Source organism: Mastigoproctus giganteus, chromosome 6, assembly GCF_048544385.1.
Source record: "Mastigoproctus giganteus isolate SK-2022 chromosome 6, ASM4854438v1, whole genome shotgun sequence".
In the NCBI taxonomy this organism is placed as follows: domain Eukaryota; kingdom Metazoa; phylum Arthropoda; class Arachnida; order Uropygi; family Thelyphonidae; genus Mastigoproctus; species Mastigoproctus giganteus.
Window position 1 is genome coordinate 70,834,566 of NC_143580.1, and position 23,355 is coordinate 70,857,920.

The 23,355-nt window shown below is 38.2% G+C and overlaps 1 protein-coding gene across 3 annotated transcripts in view; it reads left to right on the plus strand.

Annotated features, from left to right (window-relative positions):
* The window catches only part of LOC150084400 (cell adhesion molecule Dscam1-like), a 266,709-nt gene that overhangs the window by 220,779 nt on the left and 22,575 nt on the right, over positions 1 to 23,355 (plus strand). For all 3 annotated transcript variants that reach the window (XM_090376031.1, XM_090376032.1, XM_090376033.1), the window contains 6 exons: positions 7,582 to 7,701; positions 7,984 to 8,157; positions 13,463 to 13,610; positions 16,206 to 16,354; positions 19,858 to 19,989; positions 21,091 to 21,258. In XM_090376031.1, coding sequence (XP_090232157.1) covers positions 7,582 to 7,701; positions 7,984 to 8,157; positions 13,463 to 13,610; positions 16,206 to 16,354; positions 19,858 to 19,989; positions 21,091 to 21,258 — 891 coding nt within the window. The remainder of the gene's footprint in view (positions 1 to 7,581; positions 7,702 to 7,983; positions 8,158 to 13,462; positions 13,611 to 16,205; positions 16,355 to 19,857; positions 19,990 to 21,090; positions 21,259 to 23,355) is intronic.

Here is a 23,355-nt window from a genome sequence, read left to right on the forward strand (position 1 = left end):
AAGCGAGTTATTCAGTTGGCAGTAGAGAGGACATTCTAATAATAAAATGCGCAGATATAAAAGGAGTTTGAAATTCCATCTGGGAACAGAAAATACAAAAAGTTTCCGACCCTTACACAAGTAGCCTAAACGTAGAGATTCACTGACATGTAATTTGTTACTGGAGGGAATCCGTCATCATTATCAAAGAGTTAATGAATGTCTAATAAGCAAACGGGGACGCATTGGGAATTCCAGGTTATTTTTGGACATACCAAACTGCGGTTAGAGAAATGAATTTTGTCTGTAATGGATTTGCTATTAGGCATCTAGTTCCATGAGACGTGAAATCATTCTTAGCTCGCTAAACGAACCGTGGAAGATAGTGTTGCATACTTCCACGTGAACAATCTCATGATTTGATTGAGCGAGTGAAAAACATGACGTAGATGGATTCCTTAATTACCGCGTTTAATCTTCCTTTTACATTATGTCTGAGTTGGTGACAGAAGGAATTATCAATCCGTGTACTACTGTTATTGCAAGTGTGATTTACAGTTTAAAGTTTTAGCGAGAGGCAGTTCGCTCAAACTCACACGATACAAAGCCACTTTAAAAAGAAGGGGTGTAATTAATATGCATGCACTGATGCGGCAGAAGAACAGAAATCCTGCAGAGGCAGAGAATTACCTGGAGAGCGAGAAGACGATGATGAAGGTAACTAAGAATTAATAGGGGATAGAGAAAGAGAGAGACTGTGGTTAAAAAATAACGAAGAAAGTGTAGAGACAATAAATAAATGATTGAAACAACATCATCAAACGTAAACATAAATTTGTATCTGAATTAACAAATCCCTGAAGATTATTTTATCCATGGAGTGCTTCGATATCGGAGAACACAATATTTTCCACAGTTATATATGAAATTATGCCCACTATTATAGGTTACATATTCATTTATGAGTGAGTTCTAGAATTGTGGTATTTGGCCTCGTACGGGTATTCCATCAGATGGCAGACCTACATCACTGGCATTGAATGGACATTGGAATCGTAAAATTTCGTTGTATTTCAGTATAAAAAAGGGTCTTTGGAAACTGTTATTCTGATAAATGTGTACTGAGAAGATCTCTGTTTGGTAAGTCGGATGACTCTTTGATGAATCCTCATCAAGGCCATCTTTTTTTACAGTTAAGTTTTTTTCATATATAATCCTTGTATAACCTAACTTAGATATTTGAATGAATAAATTTATAATGTGAATTTATTCAATCGCTTTGTTACTAGGATCATGTTTGTTACCAAAGATGGGTGATGCGGGAGATTCAACTTTGGGTCTAATTGAAAAGTTTTTTAGACCTTTCGCTGAGATACTAAGGAGAGGGTGCGTTAGCATATCGTTTCTGTAAACGGCGTATATTCTAGGGTATTTGTCTGTTTTGTGGAATGAAAACCCAGAGTTATCGGGATTAAAGTATACACATCTCTCACCGACTAAGTGAGGGACCAATTTTTGACATTTAAAAATCAAATGGGCAAACATAAAGAAGTGAACACTTAACTTATTTGGTTTATACTTTATTCTCCTATTAGAAACGCATCTTGGATATCTACTTATTTTCTTTAATTGAAAATTTTAGCTCACAACTGTAAATTTTTCTAGAATTCATCTGAGAAAATTCCGCTGAAGAATTGGGCAATCCTGCTGCATTCACTCTGAAAGAAGAATACATTAGAATTCAGGATATGAAATCGGGTTACCCGAATGTATTCCTGTTCAGAGAATTGGTTTCTAAATGGTGGTTCTGTTTTACTTCATCAAACCTCGCTAGAAACGTTCTTTATTCACTTCTTCTTTCGTATTTCGGTTCTTCCTAAACAACTTAAAGATCCTGCTTATTTTTAAACTTTCTCATGTTAACCAAAACACGTCTTACGTTTAACATCATATCATGAAATGGAGAATTAACAGTAACTCATGGGAAGTAAAATACAGAGCGAGAGGGAAAAACATTTTCATGGAGAAAAAGAGAACAAGAAAGATTTATTGTGTGAGAGAAGAGCGTAGTGGGTAGATACAAATTACATGAGTCTCATCGCCATCAGACATCATGCGGTGACGGACATATTTATATAACTTTGTGATGGGTTTACCGCACACATCTCTCCACCCTCATCCCGCGTAACAACTCCACAGAAGAGATAAGAATTCGAAAGCCCTGGATAATAGTGCAGGTGTCACTAACAACCTGCCAGTTCTTCTCCAGTAATTTGGGTACTCGGAAACTCTTTCGCCACACGAGATTGAAAAATATGCAATCTGATCAAAATAGACTGCCATTATTAACCTGCATGTGACAGCTCATGTGTGTGTGTGCTCGCACGCACACAGGCATCGAGTCCTTTTCTCCGCGTTCGAACGCTGAGGGTAATAAACCTGAGGTCACCAGTCGGGTAGATTGGATTCTTAGAAGTAGCTTTCACGTATCGTCCAGGAGACAAAGTTTGCGTTTTCATGTGATGCTCAGGTCGACACCATGAAACTTCGCTTTCCCCTCATGTCTTCCCCCTTCTCCTCGGGAAGCTTCAACAAGAAATTCGTGCATTACTCGTAAAGTTAGAAATTGTTCGGTTTCTTACTATAAATAGCAAGCCACTCTCATATCGTCGCGTGGTTAATAAACTGTCCAAGTAGAGACAGAAAGGGATCCGTTCTCAAACTGACATTGCTGTTGCCATATTTATCTACGTACTCCATCCACGTAACTCTATTTTTATCTGAATTATCCTTCGTTCAATTCTCTTTAATCTTTGCTGCTGCGTTACTCAACCTACGTGTCTATTCTTCTCTCTTTCCCAGTCCCGAGTCTCTCTCTCTCTGTTTCCGTTTATATCTTCCACATCGCACCAGGAACATTCAGTGTGCATTTATAAGGGAACATTTTAAAAGAAATTGTTCCTTTCAAGTTTATAATTGCTATATATACAGGATATTTTTGTTGTAGTGGAGTTTTAGGAGCATCAGCGATTAAGGCTGTATTGCTCGGTGTTTATTGTTCTGTAGATTGCTGTGTTCTGTGGTCGATTGTCTGTTTGCTGGACAAAAAAAAAAACCCGAGTTTAAGGAGAAAACCAAGTGTTACTCTCGCCAGATCCTGACTAACTCAGCCACGTTTTGAAAACGGCCCATAAAAATCCTCATGTCATTGACGGGACTCGAACTCAGATCTTTTCCACTAGTTCGAGAATGTTCTGCAAAAGATTAGTCAAATTTCAGATGGCTGTTAGATGACTGCGAGTGCAAAATATTCTATCAACATTTATCGCATTCTCAAACGTAACAGGCAACATTTAAAGTTAAGCACATAGCTGTTGCTTAAAACTAATAAATAAAAGAATAAGGAAGGGATAAAAAGAATTCAGCAGAAATCAATGACAAGAGGAAATCTTTGGAGTTCAATCATGGATGTTGCCACTCACTGGAAAATTCTGAAAAAATATTCGTGTTCGAAATATGTAGTCTAAATAAGCCCTAAAGCAAATAAGGATATGAGGCGTCAGCATATTGTATTTGTAACTGCATGTGTTCTTTGGCATGTTGGAAAAAAATCCTGAGTTACCTGGTTCAAAAAAACTACATAACCGTCGACTGAGACCCAACGAATTCCCAAGTGCGGACTGCATTCTTTTTGACAACCAGACATCTAAGGGAAGGAGCTAATTGGGAAGTATAAGGCATTGAAAGGATTGAGTAAATGAATGAGGAGGGTCTGTTCGCCCTGGTAGATGAGACACGAACCAGGGGACACAAAAATAAAATCTCAGGAAAAAGTAGAAAATTGGATCTCACTAAGTTCACCTCTAAGCAGTGGTCTGTCCAACCTTGGAATACATTTCCTACCAAAGTGGTGGAGGCATTGAGTTTGGATAAGTTTAAAGTAGAATTGGACACTAATTCTAATGTAGCCACTTTGAATAAAAGGCCCAAAAATCTTCGCGCCATTAGCTGAATTCGAACTAAGGCCTTTTTTGATGTGGGAGGACAGTGATTAAAGCCACTGTGCTACACCCGTGAGAGCTGATGAAAAAGAAATAGAATACTAAAAGATCAGATTCCTTTTATCGTTGGTTTAACAGTTCATCTGCAGTAGCAGTGACTAAATATAAAACTGTCTTTTTAAAGAAAATAAAAATGGAAAATTTCCATCTTCTATCTTGCCCTTACATGTTCAATTCTTACTGCAATTATAGGACATAAAACTAGCACTTCACGTTATTATCTTTTGTACCGACAGAACCAATATTCTTAGGATGCTACCTATCTAAAGATGGCTTGCGTACAGATATGGAATTTTAATTTTAGAACTTTTCATAATCCCAAGAGTTCGGTACTCTAAAGGTATTTTCAAAAGCATAGACGGATCTTCTAAATGAAATACAAATGTAATGGCCGATTTATCAATACTATATTTCAAAACAATCGCCTGCTCTAAAATTATTCATGTGTTTTAATGTCATACTATAAAGTCCATAAAGGAAATGAATAGTAAAATATCAAACTCATTAAACATAAAATATAAAAATAATTAACGATATAATTGTACAGACTGATAAATCAAATGATGGAATGATTGCGAGGGAGGGAAAGACGAGCAGGTGTCCGTATCTCCCACAGCAGTTTCCTGTATTGCAGACCAGGAGAAGACATAAACAAGTATTCAATACCTCCAGACTGCTCTAAAAACTTACTATCAGGCTAGAGAATACTGGCTGATAATGGCGAAAATTGTAGATCCAGACTCTGGCAGAGCCGCACAGACGACCCTGCTGGCGCACACAACGGCCATGAATTGAAGAACTTTCTTGCTACAACGCGATTTGCAGTGTTAAACATTCCCATAATCTACCAGCCTCCAGCAGTACTCAGTGGGAGAGCAATATACAGCAGATGTCACAATAGCCCTGAGAACTATGCTGTTAAAAAGAATTGAAAATGCCAATGTGTCCTGAATGTATTTATGTCGATCCTATGTCTGTATTAGTGGTGAAAAAATGTGGTATCGAGTCTGTTCGTATGTCTGTATAGATGACTAAGTGCGGTGTATGCAAGTCTGTTGTCAGTTTATGTGTGTGAGAGAGCGTACGTCTTTGTGCGTCTGGAAGAGTGAGCGACTGTGTATCTTTGTTCGTTCATACTTGATTATTGTTCCTGGATAAGAGTTATAAAGAACAAAATAAATAAATATATATTTTTTTTTAAACGTATGTGTACAGCTATGTATGAAAACACTGAGTAATTGAGAATGTCAGTGTGCCTCTGATCTGATCCCCTCAATATATGAATTACAGCTGGGAGGCTCCGCCTGTACCCCCCATGCTACCGACCACATTTGCTGACACCATGCTAATTCCTCTCCTTAGGTGGCATGATATGGCGTGGGATGTTGACACTGCTACAGCTGGTCTGCACCAGGAATTACAGAGGACCCTGAAAAAGCCACGTGTCAGCCGCGATTCCTTCTCACATAAGTGAGCCCTATACTCCAAAACTCTAAAGGATAACTTCTACTCCCTCACCACCTTAAATATTTCGCCTTGTGGGCCACCGCATACACTACCTGCTGTTCTTTTCAGTTCCCCCGTGGAGGGTGGGCTCCTTTCACAAGAGTGCCCTTCTATTCCCTATTTTCAAGCTGTTGGTGAATAGCTTCCTACCACCCGCCCCCCGTTACTTCATCTTTACCCAAACGCAGTTATAATCTCCGCGTTCCCTTCCTAATAAAAACTTTACCTTTTTTGAGCCCTTAATGGTAAGCCCAGACGACGCCAGGTGTCGCTACTCCATAGCTCTTCAACCTACGAACCTGGCCCGCTTCCTCGCTGCTCTGGCCGGTAACTTGGGGATTGTGGTGTTCATGGGCCCTTGGGCTAAGTGGCTGGATGAAAAGCATATCAACATAACCCTACAAAAACATATATTAACCAACACTATCTGGCTTATACAGAGTTTATATTGCGTCACAAAGTTGCACTGCAGAGTTGTGGGGAACCCCCGTGGCCGCAAGGCATGTTACACTATACACTATCTCTGCAGCAGCCAATATGTTTAAGTGCTCCTGTAATATCGCAAGTTTACAGTAATTGGCTCAACAGCGGTCGAACAACCTCCAAATGTGGTCGAGGGGTGGTTAACGCCGTGTGTGTCTCGTAAACAGCAGCGATGCAACACAGTGGCCTAAATAACCACCCGTTACAATGTAGGAACAGCAAGACCAACATACATTGGGACTACATGCCAGATATTAGCTGGTATCGACTATGGCAGTCGGTGGGCGTCACAAGTATCCATGTTCACTGCGCCTTGCATGGGCATGTCAGCACCAACACTGACATGTGGAAATCTGTCGCCTGTTCTGATGAATCCCATTTTCAATGATTTTATGCTGATAGGCGTATCCATATTTGGAGAAAGTAACATGAAGCCATGGAACCGGAATGCACTGTTGGTGTTTGCAGGCTGGAGGTAATGTGTGATGATTTGGGGACTGTTTCTTGCCATGCCCTGGCTCCTCTGGTCATCGTTAATCAACGGATAGATGGGAGCCTACCTTTCTATCATCGCCGACCAAGCATACCGCTTCATGATGACATCCAGACTACCAACAAGACAATGCGCCATACCGCAGGACCTGTCAGGTTGCTAATTACTGGACACTGCGCAGTGCATGGATAGTACTACGACAGGACACCTTGCAACACTTTGTAGAGTTGATTCTAAGACATGTACGAACAGCATTACGGCCAAAAGGTTCTCCATGAGGTATTAAGTTGGCGTGCCTGACAAGAGCCCCAGATGCTGTTTAAGATTTATTTTTTTTCCCTTGTTTTTTTTTTTATTTTAATATCCAGCCTTCCATTGCACATAGTTTCCTCAACATTTTCATAATTAGAACAGTCAATCACGCGTTGATTCTCGTTATTTTATCCAAAAAGTTGTAATATGACTTCGCTTTTTTCAGTAAAAAAAAAAAAAAAAAAGAAACTAATTCAGCCCGATCGTTCCATTGGTAACCTTCTCGAGTTTAGAAATAAACAAGTATCTTTTTTTTTTCGTTTTACTTTTCAAAAATAAATTGCAAAATTAGTGAACTGAAAAGGCGCATCAAAAATTCTCATTTCTTAAAATTTCATATTCAGCAAAATACTGCTTTAATAATTCACAAGATAGCACGCGGTAATCCAATTTTATATAAAGTAGCCAAAGGAATTTTTTTTAGTTACTGGTGCAATATGAAAGAGATTAAAAAATTTGGGAAAAGTGCTGAAAGATGAAAATATTGTTTCATATCAAAGGAGAGAACTTGATGATGATTTAATTCAGTTGATAGCGACTTATGGGCAGACTCCAGGGATATTCCCTTTCCATAGTACATGAAATGATTGCCGAAGGCAGCCTTCATGATGTGTTACAATTTATATTCCTGAATATCCCATATTCAGGGATATTCTGCTAAATTTCATATTCAGGGATATTCCCTTTCCTAAAACAAAACCCTTCTTATCATTAAACACTCGAGTAACTGTTTCTTCTGTTTCTTAGTGCCACCCCGTTGGAGAGTGGAGCCCAAGAACTCAACAGTAATTCTGGGTAAAAACGTTTGGCTGGACTGCTCAGCAAATGGTTATCCAACTCCAAACATACTGTGGAGGAGGGGAAGAGGTAAGAGTACAGTTCATTAGGATTACCTAATTTTTTGATAAATATCCATTTTTTGACTTTGCTTGCTTTCTATTCTTAAATGAGCCATTTCAAATTCCACATTAAACTTCGTCTAGACCTCATTTCATCCTTTATCGCTAAGTATTCCCTTCATACTATAGATTTTATCTACAGCTTCAGACAAATATTCTTTCAACAGGATCTGAGGTAAAGAACCTCTGTCCAATCTTAATTTCCCCCAAAAAAATGTATCCTTAACCGATTTTGTTCGTCTCTTTTCAGGAGAAAACCTTGGAAGTTTCGCTTACATAAACTCAGGGCCCAGACTACGGCAGTACAATAACGGAACTTTGGTTGTTAAGAATTCCGAAGAAGGTGATGACGGAATATATCTCTGTCAAGCTGACAATGGAATAGGAACAGCGCTCAGCAAAGCTATTTATTTGAAAGTCCTCAGTAAGTATCTACAGTGGAAATGCTTCTGGAACCTTTTTTAAAATTCGAACACTTTTTACCCATCTCTTTCTGTTCGCACAAAAACATGAACAAAATAAAAAGTTGCACTGGAAACACGGAAAATCTGCCCGCATACCGATATTTAAATCACTCCACCGACGATCTTAGAGAGAGAGAGAGAGAGAGAGAGAGAGAGAGAGAGAGAGAGAGAGAGAGAGAGAGAGAGAGAGAGAGAGAACAGACGCGCCCGGAGTAAACTTTTTGCGTGTTTTGACTGAAGCAGTTGATGTCTGCAGACCATGTGACAGTGACAGATTACTTTTCGTGTGTCCAAGACAAATGCAGATAATTCCAGATTTGGAGCGTTTTCTTTTTCATTTGGGACCGGCCTGTATAAATCAGCACCCTCATGATTAAACAGGAAGAAGGTAATTAAGTGCCAAAAATAACAATCAAACAACAATTTATTAATGTTCACATAAGTACAAACTATCTGCGAATATATTTCAGACACAGGGGTTTAAAAATATATCCTCAATCATGAAAAATTATTTTAAAAAATATTAATTTTCGTTTGCAAGGTGTGGCGCAATCACAATCATTCTACATGCGCGACATGAATTTCAGAGAATTTAATGGGACACCACAAGATAATCACATGGTTTAAAGAGATGTTGGTTAGAAGTCCGTTGGTAAGTGAGAGAATCTTTAAGGTCCTTTTCAATCTTGGTTGTATTTAGCCGATCTCCAACGGCTTATTGCGAGTACACCTAATCAAAGAATACCAAGAACTGGAGCATGGCAGATGGCAGTCGGAGTAGTAAATCCAGCAAAAATTTCTAACAAAAACAAGCAAATAATTGAATAAATTATATTTATTATTGTAAAGATACCTTGACCATGTGAAATATTTAATTAGTTTATTAGAACGAGAGGGAAATTATTACAATATACCCAAACAGTTTCAACGACCAATGTTTCCAAAACCTAAGTTTAATTTTCTTTGTATAATTAATTACTTTGTATCTCTTTGTAAATATATATAGAAAATTACCTCAATGCTTTTTTTGTAGAATACTTCACCATGACGCACTGCTAAATTCAATCGAATAAAGTCAATTTTTAATGGCGTCTATCCGACAAAGATATATGAATGGTCCGACGTATCTGCGATCGGCAGTTAAAGTCCCCCAACCCGACCACCAAAACAGAACCCTGAGTGACAGAAGTCATTATGTCCAATAATAAAATTGATTATAGTGTATTATAGCTAAAATGTTGAATTGGACTGTGGAACAGTGGAAAGAGATCATGTGGTTTCACGAGTCTCGATTTACAATATTTTGCATCAATGGTAGGGTGAAAGTGTGGATTGAACCTTGTGCAGCAATTTATCAAGACTGTATCATGTCCATCACTCATGAACCTGGAGGTCGCATCACGATATCGGCCATGTTCTGTTAGTACGCTCATGCCGTTAAAAGGTTGTGTTATCTCCACTTATTGTTCTTCTGTCTATCGGACCAATTTCACCACGCAACACTTCATTTTTACCTGGATTACGATGGATTCTTTCTAGACTAGAACAATTTGAACGGTTCGCGAAACATTTCCACGATTTTCCAACGTCTAGCCTGGGCGCCTAATTGTCGAGATCTGAATCCACCTCAGACCCACAATACAGCTGCTGATAAACATATTAGATAAATGGCGAAATGTGAAGATACTCGTAGATTTCCTCTGGGACCTAGTGGAATCCACGCCTTGGAGTGTAGGCGGTGTAATTCTGTCAAAAGGTGGCTCTACTAGATATTGAATAAAATTTCCTAATTTTTTGGCATTCTCTAATCACTAAGTACATTATTTTATAGCATAAACTCTACAGTCCGTGTATGCTATACAATAATCTTCTTACGATGGTCACTTGTTGGAAAACAAAGACCAAGAAACACCATCCACGGACTCAAAAATTCAAAACATTCTAGCGACATACACGAACGTTTTCTAGATATGAGTAGCTACCCGAGGTCATCTCGGGTCAAGAATAACGGAAAAAGATTTCATCAAAACAGGTTGCGTTGTAATGACAACCTTCCCTTGCAAGACTCTGATTCGATAGGATTTTTTTGTTATCTTCCCTTATATCAAACATCCGAAATCCGGTTTACTCAAATAATGGCATTAAAACTTTACAAATAGCAAAAACTTGTTTTCAGCCTAAGAAGACGTTATTACCAGAATAAACAGAGTGAAGTGATGTTAGAGAGAGAGTTGAACGCACGCAATCTCGCCAAACTTACTCAAGCCTTCTTAAGGAACGCGTACCAACACGAAGAAGTAATACATTCTTTGAAACACGCCTCAACCAGCGAAAAAATCATCTCCAATCCTTATGAATCTCGTTTTTTTCATTACTCTACTACAATACTCGCGAATATTATTAAAATAACAATATTACCGCGCTGATAGAGATAAGAGAGGGCGCTTTCATCGCTTGGGCTTTAGAAGGAGAAATTTTGACAAAACCATCATCGAGAGACACGCGATAATGGATTAGAAACGACTTAAACACGCTTTCTTCTACCAATGTGTTTTAAGATGGATTAAAAATAATTCAGCGATTGCCCAACTGGATGCTTGATGCCAACAACTCCCGAAAGCTAAAAGACTTTCAAGGAAAACTCTCGCTGCTTCCTCGCGCATTAAATATTGCCTTAAATCCGAGCAAATGTATTGATATTAAAGTTGAATGCGCAGAATTACAGCCCAAAACATTGCACTTTCGAACGCCATGTTTAATTCATATTCAGAGACGCAAAACATTAACTTTCTATAGACGTTTCCCTTAATGGACAACCATTACGACCATTCGCATCAGCGTGGTTTCTCCAACGAGGAATTCGTAGGATATTTTTAAAATCCCCTTGACTTCCACACTCGCTTTAATTCTAATCTCCTTTTTTATGACATTGCGCGGATGAAAAACGGTAACCTAAGCCCCGGTAAAAATAATTACCGAAAAAAAAAACTCGGAGGTAACCTTAAACGATTCTGCTGGTAATGTCACTGCTATAAATCACCCCGAAATATGAGGTGCGTGGACAAAAACCTTGCCGAGGCTCTCCTTTTCATTGAGTAAACACTAGATCAAACGAAATATTAGCAGTCGCCTTTGAGTCATGCATTATTTATGACGTCAGAGCCCCCTGTTCTTATGAGCCATTAGCTTTGAAATTTGCTTATGACATTAGCCGTTTGCATACAACCGATATTAAAATTCGCTACAATTTATTGACTTCGTTCTTCGGCAGCCCTAATATATATTCGGGGAACAGATGGTACCCGCTCGCTGTGTAACCCAGCAGCCCGGCCCCCATCTACGATATGTCGTTATAATGACCTTCTTAAAAGATGCTTAGGACAGCTTAGTGTATACAAGGTTTGTGTCTTCTCGGCCAACTCTGTCGCCAGCGGCTGTCATTTCACACGAGTAAAAACAAGCAAACAAAAAAATTATAATAAATAAAAGCATGGTTGCAACTTGAAGACGTCATGGCTTCTTAAGTCTGTTAGCCCGGCATTGTGTTCACAAGCAAAAACCTGTTAGATGTGAACCCTTCCTTATTTCTTAATGTTCACAAGCATTCTATCAACAGGTGGAGCTACATTAGGGAATGTTATACGACCGTTTAAAGTTACCAAAAAGAACATATTGTGCTCCTCTCTCTCTCTCTCTCTCTCTCTCTCTCTCTCTCTCTCTCTCTCTCTAAAATTCCCTTCATCTCTCTCTGTCTCTCAAATTCACTATCTATTCCAAATTGGGCTACAAACTTGTAGCGGGTGCTATTCTATACCAAATCCCACAAGGTGAACAATACACCAACCTGATAATCCGAATGAAAGTTGATTATCCGAATTGACCTGATATGGAAGGGAAAACAGACAAACAAAGTGCCGCGCCGCAACAGACTGCAAATGAAGATGTCACCGTAACTGGGTAACGTAAAGAGGCGGAGGACTCCGCTCTGGAGCCCCTCCCACCACCACCACCAAAACGAAAAACCATAAACAAGTTGTCTCAAAGTTGGACCGAGAAACCCGCTCGTAATCAGAGCACAAAGAGTCGTCAGAACTAATAGTATCACAAACCAACAACGTAGAAGACAAACATCACGATCCCCCTCTTTACTCGCTGTTGCCAAAGGGCACACCAACTGATCAATCCCTGATTTCCAGAACAGCACTGGAAAACCTGTTCAAGGAACAGAATAACAGGATGACCACAAACCTTACAGCAGAGAATGTGTCCTTATGGACCAAACTACAGACAATCCTGATAAAAACCAACGCTGAGAAAGAAAAAGCTGGAAGCCTCCCTAGACAGTGGGACAAACCAAATGCCACAGTGCGTTCCTACTTATACCCAGGCGCTGAGGCACAAGCAAAATAGTGAACTCCTGATAGAAGTCACCAACAGGTACCAAATAGCTGGATCAACACTGAAAAAGCAGCCATTACTCAAGGCACCGAACATAGTGGTCTTCAGACCAATTGAAGAAAACGATGCCCGATCGTGCGAAGAACTAAATACCAGAATCCTGATAGGCCTAAGAGAAGACAAAAGACAAGCGTAAGACAAGAGACCTAGGAGTAGCCATAGAGACAGAAACAAAGGAAGACATGAACCATATCATTACAAATCCTAAGATCCGTACAATGAGGCTAGCAGCTGAGCCCCCAAAAAAAGAAGAACCCCACAGTAATTATCTTTGGTGTTGGTAAGGACACAACGCCTCAACAACTGGCAGAGGAAATAGCCTTCCGAAACCTCCAAGACCATCAGCGAAGAGCAACCACCGCATAAACTAATCCAACCCAAATACGCAACAAAATCTGAGAGCGCAACCAGCAGCAACTGGATCGTGGAGCTGGCACCACAGACCTGGCAAGTACTAAAGCAACAATCAAGAATATATATATAGAATGGGGAAGCCACCGCTACAGGGACAAAAACCCGATATGCACAATTTGCAAGCTTCTCAAGACAGTCTTCCTGTCTCCCCCCCCCTCCTGAGATGGGGGAAACCCTGGTGCCGTTTGACATCAACATACTTTACAGTTATCTATCTATTCTCTCTCTCTCTCTCTCACTCCAATTCACTTTTTTTTGTCTATTCCCTTCTCTCTCTCTCTCTGAAATTCACTTTCTCTCTATTCTCTCCGATATGAAGATTTCCTTGTAGAAATTAACCAGTTTCATAACACAGACAATATCTTACAACTGTGGTATATTTTTTCTTTCCAGTTCCTCCTAAATTTGAAGAATACTACCAACGCTCTGTGGCCACAGAAGCACGCAACACAACTCTAACGTGCCGAGCCAGAGGGGACCTTCCCATCACCATCACTTGGAAGAAAAACAAAGAACAGCTGTTTCCAAATTCTGACTCAAGGCAAGTACGAGACACTTTTCTTCTGGGTGCTTTGACCTCATCCTTCGTTTCACACGAAAAACCCTCGATTTATTTAATTATCACAAACATCTCAAAGATTAATATTTAATATCAATGAATAACTGCAATCTGCCTTTAATATTTTACAACACTAAAAACCATACCTAATAAATGCTTAAAGATAATGTGCATATTTCTCAGTAGATGGCACACTTTGTTAGGGTCGGGTCAAAGTCAAGCCACGTCAGAAACATTGCATGATGAACACTAATAAAATTTTGCCCGTTATTGCTTTTCCTTTCGGGAGACGTCGCGTCAATGTTTGATATCTAATTGGTGAGTTTATATTGATCGCAGCACGGACGGGATCGCTACAAGACACGCGGTCATAAGCTTTATCGTAAGTCCAGTAGCGATATTACTGTTGGGGTGAGGTTTGTATCATTATGAAAATGACAAGTTCCATTATAAAAAATTCAGCAAGAAACCCAAATCGTGTAATATTTGAGCAACTAAATTAGTGAGGTTGTATTAATTTTTAAGGCGTAATTCGCGGTAAGATATAATGGACGCTATGAAGCTCGCGGTTCTGTCGATAATGTCATTAAAGGTTGTGTATTGGGAATTACATGGTTGGAGAAACAGAACATGACAGGTACCAGAATAGGTCTCTTCTCCTGACGACTAATGTCAAGTGATCTTATCTGGTAAAATATGACAGATCCCAGTAGTTTCATTGCCATTTTAGTGGTTCTATATGGGAAGCAACGCTGCCAGTATTATTGCTAGGTGCATGGCTGCTGCATAAATAGCGTCTATTGAGCCAAATCATTTCCAGGGACCTCTGATTTATAATGACATTGTTGATGGGAGTTAGTCCAGAGTGGATGGTTTGTTCTCTTTATTCAGACGGGTGGAATGTTTGATTTTTTTGTTGGTTGGAGACAGTGGATGGATAATCTTTGAACAGCAGTACTTATTTAATTAAATAATTTATTTCTTATTTCAGTAGGAGGTCGATTATCTGAGCTAGAAGAATGGAATTCGAATAATCTATGTCCTGATGTAATGAGAAAGAAATTGGGTTAATTTTTCAGTTATCAGTTTTATCAAAGATTAGCCTACAAGTTCGCGTTTGTTAAAATATCATTTAAGATACCAAGAACCCTTCTGGCCACAGCCGACTAGAAAATAAACGGAAATGTATTAGTTATTTTATTATTATTAAAAACCTAAAGATTTTTACATTTTTTAAATGTACGCTGCTGATCTCTGGATAGCATCGAATGTCTCTTAATCAGAAGCTTGTATTTTCTGCAGAATAACGGATCCCTAAATTGGTCTCAAAACATTCCCAACTATGCTATCAAGATCCAAGTAGTTTAAACCCCCCCCAGTTTACACCTAAATAAGATTGATATTATGGCAAAACAACTTACAGGAGAAAGTTAGACCACGTTAACATCTGGGATTTCGTTGTAAGACAACCACCAGCTCACCTCTTTAGACTGTTTAAATTTGATAATTACTCACCAAACTCAGGAATGAGGCTAATCAATAACCTTGATCTTCACCTGGATCAATAATTACGCAACCAAAAATAAACAGATCCATTTAAACTGTGTTTTGTTATCTTTCTTCATACGTTAAAATTCCATTAATCTTTGTTTTGGCGTATTCTACTTGTTCCAACTTACTCAATTTGGAATTATTATTGGAATGCAATAGACCGCGTGATGCAATATTTTCATCAAATTTCGGATAATTGAACCACTTTGCAACTTATTCAATTCACTTATTCTAGCGCACTTTGATTTTCACAAATCATTCGCAGACAAATTAATATCATTAATAAAAATAAATTTTCGTTTAATAAAATATTCTAAATTAATAAACAATGTGAGTCTGAAAAAACAGAGATAAGAGATTTGGAACCCGATAAATGTAAATCATCTCGACAAAACATCAAACTAGATAAGCTACTTCACTATATACCCATACTCTCCAATCCCACTGGGGTGAATTTTTTTGATATGAGAACATATCGGCACATAACATTGGAATGTAACGAAAATGCGAGACGAAAAAAGAAATTGACAAAAATTTGTATTGTTGCAGTCATACTATTCAACAAAACGGGTAATTGGACTACTGGCTTGAATTTCACTAACTTCTTTGTTTTCCCAAAAAATAAAACATCTTTAATGCGTACAAGGTACACACGCGATTCGTTTTTTGTTTTTGTTTTTTAAAGCTGATGCCCTTAAAGGGGTGATTTACAATCAATCATCTCAAAAAAAAAAGAAAAAGAAATAATTTTCTCTTAACCCGCATCGTTAGTGTATCTCTATCTCAAACTCCATCATCCACGCCATTATGCTTAAAAGTAACAAAGTGGTTACCATAACGACCAAGTCGATGATGCCATTTTTAAGCAATGCGCAATGGAGAGAGTTTTATTCGCACGAAAGTACCTCGCTAAACATATTGCGAAGATAATAATTTATACAGAAAGACCTATTATCATTGAGAAAGGGGTTTAAACATGGCCGAAATTTCCCACATTTTATTTAACGGTGTTTACTTGTATTTCAGGTACTCCACTCGAGTGGTATCCGACAATCAGCGATCAACCTCGCATCTCATCATCACTTCGCTCTCTCGCTACGATTCGGCCTTGTACAACTGTGCGGCGGTTAATGACCACGGAACTGACGAGTCCAGCATCGAACTTGTAGTCCAGGGTAAGTGAGGTCGTTAATATTAAAATGTGCTTCTCACGTGTAATATTTATGGCACTAATTTTAACACCTCTCTCTCTCTATCAACGTCCTTATCTCTCTATCAGCGTATGGAGTGCTAACGCCCTCTAAAGACACTAAAAGCACGCTTCCTCTACCTGTGTGACTCCTGGGTGATACTAAAAGTCGTGATCGGCATGTAATACTCTCGTTTTTCACTACTAAACCGACCATGTCACTTCTTGGTCTTCTAACAGCAATTCTGATGTTTGTAAATATAGAAATTCAGAACAAATCTTACTGTAATGGCTTCTACAAACACAAAAAAATTAAATCCACTTCTCAGATTGTGGATGTACAAAAACTAGAACTATTATCAGACACCACAAGTTTGGATAAACAAAGAAATTAATTTCCGAATGCAATTAAGAGGCATAAAAGGTCTTTAAGAGTAAAAAAATAAATAAAAAGGGCAGTGAAACAATGTGAGTATAATTATTAGAAGCATTTCTTGGCTGATGAAGAACATACATCGAAATAATGATTGGGATAAAATAAAATCATAGAAAAAAACATTAAGAACAAAAAATAGCAATCTACTTGAATTGACAGAGTAAGAAAGGATCGAACAAAGAAAGCAACTTGCAGATAAATTTCGTAATTATTTCAGTAATCTAAAAATTACAAGTAATAACAATTTCAATAACATATGAAAAAAATAATGAAAAACCTGCATAATCGTAATTTATATCAGAAATGACTCCGAAAGATAACAAATTTAAATATAATAAAACCCTAAAAATACACAACATACCGCTTATGAAATAAGAGACAAGATTTTGGAAAAATGCTTAAAGAAGTCAGTTTTACATTTTGTTATAATCTTCGTATATTATCTGCACATTTTTACATTTATTTATACACACAATTCTATATACATTCTCAAGATTTATATACATCCATTTATATATACATGATACAAGATTTATATACAATTTATATACATTCTCACATATATATCCATTCGCGACATGTATACAGAAAAAGTGTATTTGTAAGTTATTAGCGGCTTCCAGGGTTTCCCCTATATCCGCCGTTTGTTAGGCTTTTTGCCAAGTTGCCGGCTTAGAAAATAACTTAAAAGAGCATCAAAATTTCACGTATACATTTAACACAAAAAAAAAAAAAAAAAAAAAATGCATCTGATAGATGAAATATGTAATTAGGTGTGCATTAGTGTTGTGTTTGCGTTGTGTGTTAGCCGGCACCTGGCATTTAGCAGTAGGGGGCTGTGGCAGGTTTGTGTCACAGCCCCTCACTCCCATCCCTAGCCACATGGAGGCAGCCAGGATCTACTGTATCTTAAGAGGACACAGACTGATCCGGTCCTGTGGTTAAGTTTTTGGACGTCTGATGTCCCATCAAGTTAATCCTGTGTGGCCGGGTAATGCATCAGGGAAGGTCCCCTCAGAATTACCAGGGCACACTTTTTTGGTTTTATTTCCCCTTAGATATGAAATAAAATAAAATAAAATAAAATAAATAAAACAATTAAAATAAAGTAAAGTAAAATAAAATAAATAAAACAATTAAAATAAAGTAAAGTAAAATAAAATAAGATAATTAAAATAAATAAAATAAAGTAAAATATATTAAAATAAAATAAATAAAATAAAATAAATTAAACTATAATAATATAAGGACTATCATTTACTTTTCGATATCCCTATACCCCATCTCTCACAGGGCTCAGTCCTGGCCAAGAGTGGGAGGGATGTACTATTCCATCTCTTGCAGGGCTCAATCCTGACCAAGAGTGGGAATGATGTGATCAGTTCATATTGGTACGCAATCTGGTGGGGGGACAAAGTTTCAAAGTGTATTTGTAAGTTAACAGCGGCTTCCAGGGTGTCCCCTATATCCGCCGTTTGTTAGGCTTTTTCGCCAATTGCCGGCTGAAAAAAAAAAGTCGGTTCAAATTTGAATTTTGGGGAAAAAAAAAAAAAAAAAAAAATTAAATTTTAAATTTTTGAATGTTGAAGAAAAAAAAAAAAAAAATTTTGCATCTAATAGATGAAATTTTGAGTTAGGTGTGCAGTAGTGTTGTGTTTGCGTTGTGTGTTAGCCGGCACCTGGCATTTAGCAGTAAGGGGCTGCGGGCAGAGTTGTGTCCCAGCCCCCCACTCCCGTCCCTAGCCACGTGGAGGCAGCCAGGATCTACTTTCTATTTATAAACTTATGAGGACGCGGACTAGGCCTGTCAGTCCTATTGGTAGACTCTGTGTTGCCGGGCAATTCCCCGGGGAAGATCCCCCCGGGAATCACCAGGCCACACTTTAGCATTGTTTTCTTTCCTAAAAAAAAAAAAAAAACTCTCACAGGGCTTAATCCTGTCCAAGAGTGGGGGATGTGATGTGGTACCCCAGCTCCTGCAGGGCTTAATCCTGTCCAAGAGTGGGAAGGCTGGAGTCTGGACGGTATTGTTCTATCAGGATACGGCTATCAGATTATCTGCACAGATTAAAAGTTTTATTTGAGTCTCCTTTGTTGATTGTTTATTTGTTTGAGGCGTTGAGGTGGGAGGTGTTGAGTCCTTGGCCTTCGCGGATGATCTGGTCCTTTTGGTATATGCTAATAAATACCAGGGCGACCCTGGACAAAATGGCAAATGGAGCACTGGTAAACCTCCAGAACAGGGCAGCCCTGCACAACCTTACCATTTCAGGAGGGAAAACAAAATCCATACTCCTTAAAGGCAGGCTACAAATCACAAGACCACCTACAATAAAATTAAACTTTACACCCATACTGCACACTGAAGTCAAGCTCCTAGGTATCTTCTTATACTCGGGGCTTACCTTCCACCACCACCTAAAGTATCTAGCCAACAAAATTTAAAGGTACAGTGCTATGATAAGGCAGGTCAGCAGGGCAGACTGGGGGATGAAGCACAAGGCTCTTACTCTCATATACCAAGCGGTATAACTTTATAACTAATTCAACCACTGTGTGAGATCTCAATGTTCGTCGCTTTCAGACAGGGCCCGAACTCACACCTTCTCCATACGGCACAGAAGGACAGCGGTTGTAACCACAGCGCTATCGCAAGGATACTCATTTTGGCTTAGCATATCCCTAAATACTGTATAACAAAATAGCTTACCACTTCACCGATTTAATTTGATCAATCCAGACGCCTGAGGATATTACACTCACACTTCTTTTAATTGACAACTATGCAGATAAACCACGAAGGAGAAGGGTATACAAACTCCAGTCTGTACTGACGAATTAAAGCTCTAGCTTCATTTTCTTTAAGATACCTTCCTTTGCGTATCCTCAAGAGAGAGAGAGAGTGAAGCCAATCTTAGAACTGCCTAATAATCACGCAATTCAGCACTTCCAGTACCCCAACCTAGCATGAAAACAAGCTTTTGTAACTGTTTGCTGAAAGTATCATTAGTAATTTACTGGTGTTGATACGTGTTTATCGTAATTCATTAAAGGTGTCCCTGATCCTCCTGTGAATGTGTCGGTAGTCAAGACAACCAGTCGTTCTATTAGTTTACGCTGGCAAGTGTCGCACAACGGGAACAGCAGAATCACAGGAACCGTTGTACAGTATCATACCATCTCAGGTGAGTTCCCTCTTCAAATATACACACCGGTGTTTCTGTTTCAGCAGCTTTACAATCGCCAACTGTAAAACTATTGATTTCCTGACCGAAATATTTTATATGTTGAATTCAGACATTCTTCTGTCGCTAAAGAAGCTGTAATATTTCGAAATGACTAGAGAATTTTTAAATGGCTGCACTAGAATCCTATGGAAACTGCAGAGAAAAGTAATCATTCAACTACATTTCAACTCATGTAAAAATTTATCGTTTTCCATTTAGAAAACAAGATAAAATTTTAAACCTAAAACATTCCACTTAAAAGTAGAAATATCTGTAGCTCCAGCTAAAGTTGGATAGATTTTAAAAATATTAAGTAAAGAGAATACGTCAAATTTGGTAAGATGCCATTTCATCATAGTGGAGCTTTTCTTGGTACAGTTCAACACGGCGGAGCTTTTCTTGGCACAGTTCAACACGGCGGAGCTTTTCTTGGCACAGTTCAACACGGCGGAGCTTTTCTTGGTACATTTCAACACGGTGGAGCTGGAATACCTGAAGATATTCCCCATGGACTTTCCGCTGAGAGATAATTCAACAAACCACACTTTTTAAGAAAGCATTTGAAGTGTATTTTAGGATTTCATTCTGCATTCCAAAGGAAAAACCTTGATAAAGAGAGAAAATAAGAGCAGTTTCTTGTAGATCACTTCAGATTCATTGCTATTCAATTGGAGATTACACGGATGAAGAATCTTAAGTCTGAGGAATATGAATCAAAGATCACGAAGAAATGGCTGTTGCATAGCTGAAGATAAAACCCGAAGAAGTCTCTTTCCCATCAAAGTTATTATCTATTACTAATTAGCAATCTAAACCCTGAATTTTTTTGGATTTTTTATATGTAAATAAATGCTCTTTTTCCTAATTATCATATATATGACATTGGAAAAATTAAAATATCTAGAACTTATAATTTTTATACATCTTATTAAATATTAATGTATGATATTAGTATTTAAACCTTAAAAAATGGCAAAATATGGAAATGGCGAAGGAGAACTATTTTAACTTTCTGTCATACAAGAGATTGCATTGTCTGTTTTATTATTCTTTCCTTAGACGACTGGAGTGGGAAAATTTCTCAGTTAATACTCTCTGGCTCCGACACCACGGCAACTCTTCGAGCCCTATTACCTGTCACCACCTATCACATCCGGGTCATAGCAGAGAACGCGCTGGGGAAGAGTAATCCGAGTGAAGCCATCAACGTCACCACTGACGTTGAAGGTAAGAGAAACAAGTAGAGCAGATAACTAAGTTAACAAAACCAGTGCACAGTTCCTTTGTTGATTTCTGCACCCGGGTTTATCCGGAGCGCGCGACGCGTTACTTGTCCCGCTTGTTGCTCCAGCGAGCACATGCTTCTCCGTGGCTTTCTACCTTCTTTTTTTTTTTTTGTTCTTCTTTTTTGACTAGATTGCATGGGAGTTTCAATCAGCACCGTGTCATTAAATTATAGTCTTCTTATTGCTGTTGCTATGGTAACTTAATTAAGTTTAAGAGAAGCAGCTGGTCACATGGAATATGGGAAACAAGGTGTGATGGCATTTTTTTTGGTCCCAGTTACCAAGAAAAAAAAAAAAAGAATCTTAAAATAGTAAAATAAGAAGGAGAAAATGAAAGATACACAGACATCTTCGGTTAAACCTTTCTAAGAACAAAACCTTTCAAGTATACTTAATTATTCTAGCGTATATCCCAGAGTAGGAACCCAGGTGAAAGGTACAGCAAATGTGCAGGTTTGCTGTTTTCCTTCTCAACTAAGTACACAATTCGGTTACTCCAAAGAAGTTTCTCTCAAGAACAATGTTGGATTAAATAATAAAAGATTTTTTTTATGTTTCCTCTTCGAAATCCAAACACGGTTATATTAACCTAATGGATAATTGTTAACAAAACAATGGCGCAGTATTTGTTTAACCTCAAATGCATAATTCGTTGTATTTATCTAAGCGTTTAGGGGACGATAGAAGAAAAGAGTATTTCATAAGAGAATCTTCTCTCCAAAGTCTTTTACATTTCAACACCGGATTTTTAGTATTTTCTGAACAAAAAAAAAATAGTAAATAAAAAAGAAATTTCTCTAAAAAAAACTCTAGTTAAGATAAAAAGCTTAATAATCTCAGCATCTTTTGTCAATTTAAGTTAATTGCGAAAAGTAACTAAGAGTAAAATGAAAGGATTATATAAATGTACTTAATAAGTTGTCTTTAAGATGTCCCAAAACAACTTAATGAAGCCGACACCTTTCATCGCATTAAAGAATAGAACAAAAGCGAATTTCTCAAATACCTCTTAGATGTCTATACAGGGTCCCACAATTAGAGTGAGAGACAGAGGGAAGGAGAGACCTATAATTAACTTCCTGTACAGCGTTCATAAAGGAGAGAAGTCGATAAAAAATCAACTGAGGGTGTAGTTTCAGTGAAGTAAAACTACACCCTAATTAGTTTCATCAGTGGCGGCATGCTGTTTATTCCTTTTCTAAGTTGCTTCATTACCATGGTTACCATTGTAATGAACAGTTTACGGTCCTCTACTCTGAGCTTCTTCGCAGGCCCTGTCTTTAGAACACACCCAACATTAAGAAAACTTATTTAAGTCAATACAGGTGAACGAATTTAGCCTTATATACACTGTTGCAGACCTTCACTGTACTTATTAAAAAGGGATTACAGCTGTCCTTTACACGTACTTTGTATTAAAAGGACGTGTGCCCAAAGGATTGGGCACGCATCCTTTTAATCTTCATGGATTAATTTAAGATCAATGAAGAATCACATAATTTTACATGCGGTTTTCTAAAATTCTAACAGAGCTAGGCTTGTGCTGACAAACTGAACTTACATGTGTGAGAGAGAAGGATCTGTTCAAGTGATTCAATTTGTTTTGAATGGCCAGAGAATCTTGTTAAAAACTGAAAAGATTTCTGAAGGGTATCCCATCAGTGCTGAAATGGATAATTGGCCTTTGTGTCCGCTAGTGACAACTTCTTTCTCATTATGCAGATCTGCCCTAACTTCTCTGTTTTGACATTTTATAGAAGGTACAATTGTAGTCCATCGGGAATGCAATGGGTGTCGTATTCCCGATGGACTACAAAATATGTGAGAGAAACTAAAATGTCGAGTTTTGCATTTCATTTCGAAAGACACCAAGTTTTGGTTTTTGATTTCAATTTCATTCACTGCGGTGTGTGGAACGAGTAATGAAGCAAACACTCCTCCAAGTAACTGATGTCATGGGGGATGGCCGGCAAGGTTGACGAAGCAGACGTAGCTGTCATGCATGATGTTTGTTTTTTGTTGGCACCAAACATGATGG